Raw genomic sequence first — 10,212 nt, forward strand, 5'->3', positions numbered from 1 at the left:
AGAAGAAACTGTTTGAATTGACGATGAAGATGGCAACTCTCTTCCAACCCATAAAAATAGTAGTATCATTATGTGAAGTTAACATAACTTGTGTCATTTCCTTTTACCTTAAAATAGTAGTATCACTATGTGAAGTTTAATATGACTATTTCTTGCCATGGTTCTCTACTTGCAGAATGAGGCAAGAAACTTGCCTCCCTTATGTTCACAAATCATCTTTCTTCCTAGCTACAGTGATGTCAGCACGTTACCAGTTTAGGAGCTTGAAATATATTGCTAGGAGATCCATTGAAAAAGTGTATTGTTAGAAGATGATAATTAGCCATTTGCTAAATATTATCCCATGTCATTTTTCTTCAATGCATATGATGTAGGGGAACTGATATGAGCAGTCCACATGGCATACATGTTGGCCTGTTAGACCGTCTTGTAATTATACGGACAGAAACTTATGGTCCAGCTGACATGATACAGGTTCATGCTCAATTACTTCTCTGTTTCTGTAAAAATGCATAATCTACTCTTTGTAAACTTGAATCATTTGATTTGGAGATAATTCTAGATCTTAGCTTCTTTTTCTTCCAGTATGGGATTGTATACCAGCTTGGCATTGCCAATAAAAGCACCAGTATTGCCGTCTATTTGTTGTCTTGGATCTATGTGGTTGTGGTTGTTGCTATTTATCTGGTAATCATGCATGCTCATGACAAGTACTCTACGAAGGAGCACATTTACTACCGGGCAGTTAAATTGTTCGTCATCTGCCTCACGACACTGGTGGTCATCATATTGCTGAGATTCACCAGGTGATGATGTGGTTACTTCAAACACACGGCTTTATGACAGTTTTTTCAAGCAGAGATGCTCCTTGGTGTTGCTGGCCAAATGGGTACTTAAAACTTCAATGTGGCTGATTTTCATTCTCTGGATTGCTCTGATTTTTCTCTATCCTAGGACCGATTTTTTTTTTTTCCTTTTATTTTTCTTTTTTAAGAAAGGAGAACTATCCTAGTTCACTATAGGAATCCTATTTATGCTGTCCTAATTTTGCATGTAACTGTAATAAAATATGATGTTTCTATTGTTGATGGAAAATACTCCACTAATCATAAACTGAACATTCTTTCTGTGGCCTTGTCTCCACTGAAAATGTAGGCTGTTCGCACTTGGCACTTTTCTACAACAGTCACTTACAGAACAACCAATTCACTGGATCGGTTATCTTCCTGGCTAATCTCCCACTGTCTGAATTTTATGTCTCAAACTCAAGTGTGTTCCTAGCAAGTCTTTAAACATGTTTTATTTTTGTGCTCCACACTGAAGCATTTGCTGATCATTGATTTGCACTGTGCAGCAGGCCTATTTGTGTAATGTCAGCTGTTCCATTTACTTTGGGTTGGCATCTGTAGAGTCTATATAGGGATTTGGGCTGCACAATGTAGTATGGGGTATATGGGGGTCATAAATTTTATTGTACAATATGTTCCATAGAACAAAGAAAAATGCACAGTTGAAGATATTTGACTCCAGTGCTTCATTGTAACAAATCTCTGTATACCTGAAATATTGAACCTGATTTTTTGATGAATATATCTGATCTGATTTAATTGGATCTGGACCCAGATTTTTTTGATGATACTGTTGCTCAAAGAGCTATCGAATTCATGTTGGGATGGTGAGTCATGGAAACCCTCACATTTATGATTAGTGTCAGATAACAACATGAGCATCTACATCACTGTATGTGAGAAGACCTGCCCAAAGAGAGCATTGGCACAACATTGGTTTCTTTCATCATTTTACGTATAATTCAAAGAGCCTTTAGACAATGTACAATGGTATAGGAAAAAGTTGGTTTTGTTTGGTGATCTTTTGCTGCTATTGCCATCTGACTATATGTTTTTCAATGTCGATTTTAGCAGATGCAATGGGGCTTGGAAAGACTAATGACTATTGCATTAATACTTGGAAAACTAGTTAGGGAGAGTCCAGATGACCAACAAGTTGAAGAACAAAATCAGGATTTTGACAACAAGAAAACAAAGAATGGTCAGAAAGATCCTCAAACACAAAAGCCTGCCCACAGTTAAAGGAGGAACTCTTGTTGTCAGTCCAATGGCATTGTTAGGCCAGTAGAAGGTAAGATTTCGTTTCATTTCATAACATGTTTACTACTAATCCTGTAGTTAAAGTTGGCATTCTTTTAATGATGCAATTGAATGAAAAATTAAAATAGCACATTGTTGTCTGTCCAATGGCATTGTTAGGCCAGTGGAAGGTGAGATTTCATTTTTTCCAATTGTTGAACACACTTCAGTCAATAGCGCATCCAAACACAGCCTTGTTGCCTGATTTTTTTTATCATTTTAGCTGGTGGGTCTTAAATAAATTACAATAGCCATTAAAATGCCTGTTTTACAATGGTTACAGAATAATCTAGAAGACCTCTACAACCTTTTATGCTTCTTACATGTCGAGCCATGGTGCAATTGGGCTTGGTATGTGCATGAAACATTGGTTATATCTTGTGTGGGTATCTCTCCTTTTGAACTTTCTTTGATTTGGTGAAAATCAATGTGACTTTAGGTTGATGTGTGGGCTGTTTTCAATTGAACTTTCTTTGATTTGGTGAAAATCAATGTGACTTTAGGATGATGTGTGGGCTGTTTTCAATTGTTTTGGGATGAAAAACCAATGAAAATTGGGATGTTCTTAAGCAGTTTGATGCATATTGGTTGAAAAATGAAGTGTTGTGCAGATTTATTATAATTTTTTGTGGTTTAGATGATGGAATCTTGTGTGGGTGCTTTTGCATTTATCAATTCTTAAAATTTGTGGGATTACTTGATGTGAATCAATGGGAGTTTTTGATGATTAGTAGTTGCTTTTGGGTGTTCTTGGACTGAAACCAATGGAATTTGGGGCACTTTCAAGTTATTTGGACTTGGCATAATTAATGGAGTGTTGTACACATCATTTATGTTACATGTAAGCGAAGCTCATGTGGGTACTTTTGCATTTGGTAGTTTTTGAAGTTTATGTGATCATGTTATATTAATTGATGGGAATTTAGGATGATGGGTACTTGTTTCCGGGATTTATTTTTTTTTTGGACCAAAATAAAGGGAACTTGGGATGTTCTCAAGCAATTTGATGCATATGTATTGACCCAGATGTTCTTCATACTTGGATTATCTAAAAAATGGAGTGGTCATGTAGATACTTTTCTGTTTATTAGTTTTTGAAGTTTGTGTTTATTTGATGAAAATCAATGGGAGTTGAGGATGCCGGGTACTTGTTTTCAGGTGTTTTGATTGGAACTAAGGTAATTAGAGGCTTTTTCTAGTTATCTGATGCACATTGATTGATTTTAATGTTTTTCAGATTTTAATGATTGTATTTATATGCATGTGGTGTCCTCATGTCTTACATGAACTAATTTATATGCATGTGGTGTCCGCGAATCTTACATGAACTAATATGACGCCCCAACTAGATTATGTGGAGCAAGAAAGAAGTTAGTTTTCTTCCCTTTACCATTGTTCTTTGATTGTTAATCCATGCAACGATTATTTTTTTATGCCATAGGTCTTGGCACTTGCTATTTTTCTTAGAATTTATTAGTTTAATAACCTAGCTATGTAAACTATTAGACTTCGTTTCATAAGCATAAATATGAATCACCTTCTTTCTTCTTTTTGCTAGGTGGCATCAAATCTAGATGTCGTAACAGATGTGTATGATTTCCTCCATTTGCTAAGCACCATTTCTAATGAAAAAGAAGTAAGCAATGAATGTCTAGGTGCAGATGCTGATGAAAAAGAAGTAAGCAATGAAGCAGGCCATTCAATCTGATCAATCTACTCCCTGGGGAGGTTGGAAATCAAATGATATGTACAACAATTCAGGTATGGTTTGCACCAATTCAAGAGACTGTACATTAAAGGGTACAATTAGCCTAGCATACAAGTTGAGATGTTTCCATGTATGCTGATAGTTGCTTTGTTTCTTCAGGATACATTCCGTGGAAGGGTGTGTGAGTGTTCGTTGGTTCAGGAAGTGGAGTTTAAGGGAGATGTTTATAGCAGTTGTCAAGGTAAACCTCTCTCTCGCTCTCTAGGGTATATCCTATCTCTGTATCTCACACACACTTTCTTATAAAAGAAAGTGAGTTTTTAGGCTGTAGAAGGGTGTCCTATTTCATGGGATTGCTACTTACTAGTTTTACTTCTTTTCCATTACTCTTACCACTATGTTATATGCAGGTACCTATGGTCTCCTATACATTTGTTGTATATGATTACTTGGAACTGAATGTGCAAGCCTTCATTACTAGCTATAGTTGCTAGATCCATCTATATGATGGATGAATGGAATGGTTTATTTGAATGTAAAACTATCATGATATGTTCGTGTGATGTCTGGACAGTCTCTGTAGGTATTTCACACCCTTTTATCATACTTATCTGCAAAATGCACTTATCCACAATGCCTTCAAATTGATTTTGATATATTCTTTGGTGACATCAAGATCTTATATATATGGCTTTTATCATTTATGCAAAACACGCTTATATATAGTGTTTTCAAATTGATTTTGAAACCCAACATTGTTTCAAGAAGAACCTTCATTTTGTTTCATGAACAGAGGATGGACAAGTGATGAGCTTTTTTGTTGTATTAGAAAGAAAATTTGTTAGGAGATGTCTGAGTGAGGCACATGGCATAATTGTGAGTCCATCTCTCCATATGTCACATTGGTTATATATGAAAAGATCATCAACTATCTACCCTGTTTCAATCTAGAAAAAAAGAAGCAGTATTTGGTCTAGCTGGATGTATCTGACTAATAAATTGAACCTTACTGATAAATTGGAAATTTTTTATTTAGTAAATGTTTTCTTGATTTTTTCTTATTCCTTATATTGTTTCCCAGTTATATTTGTGTTGGTTTCAGAGTACAGGTAGCAATAGAAAGTGTTGGTCGATTGTGGCTTATAGACAAAGGGATGAGTAACCAACAATACGAATATGAGAGGCCTTCTCCAGGTATCCAGATGCTTTTAGATATAATTATGTTGTTTTTAAATGTATTAGCTCGAAATTGATGGAGTATACCCGGATGTGCGTCGGAGCTATCCGGATGTTGAGCGGGGGTCCCTAGAAGGTGGGAACCGTTGTTATGACCATGACGAAGCTGTCCATTTCTTATAGACAACATTGGAGTGTCCTAGCCATTTGGACAGGCCATGTTTATGTATTTACTCAAAATTGACGGAGCAGACCCAGATGTGCGTCGAAGCTATCCGGATGTTGAGCGGGGGTCCCTGAAAGGTGGGAACCGCTGTTATGACCATGATGAAGCTGTCCATTTCTTATGGACAGCATTGGAGTGGCCTGACCATTTGGATAGGCCATGTTTATGTATTAACTCGAAATTGATGGAGCAGACCCGGATGTGCGTCGGAGCTATCCGGAAGAGCGGGGTTTCCTAGAAAGAGGGAACCGCTATTATGACCATGATGAAGCTGTCCATTTTTTATAGACAACATTGGAAGGGCCTGGCAATTTGTGTCGGATGGCCGTGTTTATATCTATATTTGCAGGGACCATACCCTTAACCTAAACCAAAACCTATGACCTAAAACCTTAACCTATAACCTAAACCTCAACCTTAACCTAAACCTAAACCTAAACCTAAACCTAAACCTACAGCCTAAACTCAAATCCCTAAACCTTAACCTATAACCTAACCTAAACCTATACTTATAACCTAAAACTATTCCCAAATCCCAAAACCTATAACCTAAACCTAAGCTTTCCCTAAACCTATAAGCTAAACTCAATTCCCTAAAGATAAACCTACACCTAATCTTTATCTCAACTCCCTAACCTAAATCTAAACATAAACTTGAAAACTCAAACTTAAACCCAATCCCGAACCTGAACCCGATTTCCTAAACCTAAACCATAACCCATTCTCAAATCCAAAAACCTATAACCTAAACCTAAACCTAAACCAAAACCAAAACTTATAACCTAAACCCGAACTCATTCTCAAATCCCAAAACCTATAACTTAAACCAAAACCAAAACCTATAACCTAAACCCGAACCCATTCTCAAATCCCAAAACCTATAACCTAAACATAAACCTTAACCTAAACCTATAACCTATAACCAAAACCTATAACCTAAACCCGAACCTATTCTTAAATCTCAAAATCTATAGCCTAAACCTATAACCTATAACATAAATCAAAACCTAAACCTAAACCTAAAACCTAAACCTATAAGCTATAACCTAAATCAAAACCACATTGCCCTAAACCTTAACCTAAACCTATAACCTATAACCTAAATCAAAACCAAAACCAAACCTAAACCTAAACCTAAACCTATAACCTAATGTATTCTCAAATCCCTAAACCTAAACCTACACCTAATCCTAATCTAAACTCCCTAACCTAAACCTAAACCTAAACTTGATAACCCAAACCTAAACCCGATCCTGAACCCAAACCCGATTTCCTAAACCTAAACCTTAACCGATTCTCAATTTCCCTAAACCTATAGCTTATAACCTAAACCAAAACCAAAACCTATACCTTAACCTAAACCTAAACCTAAACCTATAACCTATAACCTAAACATAAACCTAAAACCTAAATGTATTCTCAAATCCTTAAACCTAAATCTAAACCTTAACCTAAACCTATAACCTAAAGCCTTAACCTAAACCTGTAACCTATAGTCTTAACCTAAACCTAAAACCTAAATGTATTCTCAAATCCCTAAACCTAAACCTACACCTAATCCTAATCTAAACTCCCTAACCTAAACCTAAACCTAAACTTGATAACCCAAACCTAAACCCGATCCTGAACCCAAACCCGATTTCCTAAACCTAAACCTTAACCTATTCTCAATTTCCCTAAACCTATTGCTTATAACCTAAACCGAAACCAAAACCTATACCTTAACCTAAACCTAAACCTAAACCTATAACCTATAACTTAAACATAAACCTAAAATCTAAATGTATTCTCAAATCCTTAAACCTAAATGTAAACCTTAACCTAAACCTTAACCTAAACCTATAACCTATAGCCTTAACCTAAACCTGTAACCTATAGCCTTAACCTAAACCTAAGACCTAAATGTATTCTCAAATCCCTAAACCTAAACCTACACCTAATCCTAATTTCAACTCCCTCACCTAAACCTAAACCTAAACTTGAAAACCAAAACCTAAACCCGATCCCAAACCTGAACCCGATTTCCTAAACCTAAACCTTAACCTATTCTCAATTTCCTAAACCAATTGCTTATAACCTAAACCGAAAGCTAAACTTATACCTTAACCTAAACCTATAACCTATAACCTAAACATAACCTAAAACCTAAATGTATTCTCAAATCCCTAAACCTAAACATACACCTAATCCTAATCTCGACTCCCTAACCTAAACCTAAACCTAAACTAGAAAACTCAAACCTAAACCCGATCCCGAACCCGAACTTGATTTCCTAAACCTAAACCTTAACCTATTCTCAATTCCCTAAACCTATAGCTTATAACCTAAACTTAAACCTAAACCTTAACCTAAACCTATAACCTATAGCATAAATCTAAACCTAAACCTGTAACCTATAACCTAAACCTAAACCTAAAACCTAAATGTATTCTCAAATCCTTAAACCTAAACCTTAACCTTAACCTATAACCTATAGCCTTAACCTAAACCTATAACATATAACTTAAACATAAACCTAAAACCTAAATGTATTCTCAAATCTCTAAACCTAAACTTACACCTAATCTTAATCTCAACTCCCTAACCTAAACCTAAACCTAAACTTGAAAACCAAAACCTAAACCCGATCCTGAACCCGAACCCGATTTCCTAAACCTAAACCTTAACCTATTCTCAATTCCTTAAACCAATTGCTTTAACATAAACCGAAACCTAAACTTATACTTTAACCTAAACTTATAACCTATAACCTAAACATAAACCTAAAACCTAAATGTATTCTCAAATCCCTAAACCTAAACCTACACCTAATCCTAATCTCAACTCCCTAACCTAAACCTAAACCTAAACTTGAAAACTCAAACCTAAACCCGAACCCGAACCCGAACCTGATTTCCTAAACCTAAATCTTAACCTATTCTCAATTCCCTAAACCTATAGCTTATAACCTAAACTTAAACCCAAACCGTAACCTAAACCTATAACCTATAGCATAAACCTAAACCTAAACCTAAACCTGTAACCTATAACCTAAACCTAAACCCAAAACCTAAATGTATTCTCAAATCCTTAAACCTAAATCTAAACCTTAACCTAAACCTTAACCTAAGCCTATAATCTATAGCCTTAACCTAAACCTGTAACCTATAACCTAAATATAAACCTAAAACCTAAATGTATTCTCAAATCCCTAAACCTAAACCTACACCTAATCCTAATCTCAACTCCCTAACCTAAACCTAAACCTAAACTTGAAAACTCAAACATAAACCTGATCCCGAACCCGAACCCGATTTCCTCAACCTAAACCTTAACCTATTCTCAATTCCCTAAACCCATTGCTTATAACCTAAACCGAAACCTAAACCTATACCTTAACCTAAACCTATAACCTAAACATAAACCTATAACCTAAATGTATTCTCAAATCCCTAAACCTTAACCTACACCTAATCCTAATCTCAACTCCCTAACCTAAACCTAAACCTAAAATTGAAAACTCAAACCTAAACCCGATCCCGAACCCGAACCCGATTTCCTAAACCTAAACCTTAATGTATTCTCAAATCCCTAAACCTAAACCTACACCTAATCCTAATCTCAACTCCCTAACCTAAACTTAAACCTAAACTTGAAAACCAAAACCTAAACCCGATCCCGAACCCGAACCCGATTTCCTAAACCTAAACCTTAACCTATTCTCAATTTCCTAAACCTAAACCTAGCACCTAAATGTATTCTCGAATCCCTAAACCTAAACCTACACCTAATCCTAATCTTAACTCCCTAACCTAAATCTAAACCTAAACTTGAAAACCCAAACCTAAACCCGATCTCGAACCCGAACCCGATTTCCTAAACCTAAACCTTAACCTATTCTCAATTCCCTAAACTTTTATCTTGTAACCTAAACCTAAGCCTAAAGCTATACCTAAACCTGTAACCTATAACTTAAACCTAAACCTAAAACCTATTGCTTATAAGCTAAACCTAAACCTAAACCTAAACCTAAACATTAACCTAAACCTAAATGTATTCTCAAATCCCTAAACCTAAACCTACACCTAATCCTAATCTCAACTCTCTAATCCAAACCTAAACCCGATCCCGAACCCAAACTCGATTTCCTAAACCTAAACGTTAACCTATAACCTAACATAAACATAAACCTAAACCTATTACCTGCACTTATAACCTAAACATAAGCCTAAAACGTAAACCTAAACCTAAAATCGAAATGTATTTTCAAATCCTTGAACCTAAACCTACACCTAATCCTAATCTCAACTCCTTAACCTAAACTTAAACTTAAACTTGATAACCCAAACCTAAACCCGATCCCGAACTCAGACCCGATTTCCTAAACCTAAACCTTAACCTTAACCTATTCTTAATTCCCTAAAGCTATAACCTATATACTATAACCTATAACTAAAACCTACCTTAACCTAAACCTATAACCTAAACCTTAACCTAAACCTTAACCTAAACCTAAACCTAAATCTAAACCTAAACCTATAACCTATAACCTATAACCTAATCCTGAACCTAAACCTAAAACCTAACACCTAAAACCTAAAACCTAAACCTGAACCTATTTTAATGATCAGTTTTATTTTTAAAAAGTGCTCACTTTTTTGGAAGAAGTTTATGCAATTTTTCATGATTCTGAATTATAATGTTTTGTTGGTTTAATATTTTTTTTTCAGGTGAAAGACATAAAAAGAAAATTGTTGCTGATTTTTTTCTTTTTTTAGTTATGATGTTAAACTTATATGTATTTATGTGTGGATGAATGTAATGTGGATAAGATTGCTTGTGTTTGGATGAATGTAATTTATGTAGTTTGGGTTTAGATGGATGTAGTTTATGTTTGGATGAATGTAGTTTATGTTGGATTTACGTAGTTCAGGTTTACATGAATGTGAATGTGAATATGATGAAATATATTATAT

The 10,212-nt window shown here is 35.3% G+C and overlaps 1 protein-coding gene across 2 annotated transcripts; it reads left to right on the forward strand.

The window, feature by feature from the left end:
- Positions 1-355: 355 nt before the first annotated feature.
- LOC131227279 (callose synthase 12-like) lies at positions 356-1,427 on the forward strand. Of its 2 annotated transcripts, none has more exons than XR_009162154.1 (3): positions 356-474; positions 586-889; positions 1,187-1,419. XR_009162154.1 is itself a non-coding variant. In XM_058223052.1 (3 exons), the coding sequence occupies exons 1-3, from the start codon at positions 385-387 to the stop codon at positions 1,290-1,292; spliced, it is 417 nt and encodes a 138-aa protein (XP_058079035.1). In that variant the 5' UTR covers positions 356-384; the 3' UTR covers positions 1,293-1,427. The 2 variants fall into 2 exon arrangements, 1 of the variants encoding a protein (XP_058079035.1); XM_058223052.1 differs by having other exon boundaries at positions 586-806; positions 1,187-1,427.
- The last annotated feature ends 8,785 nt before the right edge of the window (positions 1,428-10,212 follow it).

This window comes from Magnolia sinica, chromosome 15 (assembly GCF_029962835.1).
Source record: "Magnolia sinica isolate HGM2019 chromosome 15, MsV1, whole genome shotgun sequence".
Taxonomy (NCBI): Eukaryota; Viridiplantae; Streptophyta; class Magnoliopsida; order Magnoliales; family Magnoliaceae; genus Magnolia; species Magnolia sinica.

Excerpts from the sequence above, each read along its gene's own strand:
- LOC131227279 (XM_058223052.1), top strand. The coding sequence starts at position 385 with ATGAGCAGTCCACATGGCATACATGTTGGCCTGTTAGACCGTCTTGTA. Across the intron at positions 475-585 it reads GTCCAGCTGACATGATACAG|TATGGGATTGTATACCAGCT; the intron begins GTTCATGCTCAA and ends TTTTTCTTCCAG. Across the intron at positions 807-1,186 it reads ATATTGCTGAGATTCACCAG|TCACTTACAGAACAACCAAT; the intron begins GTGATGATGTGG and ends TTTCTACAACAG.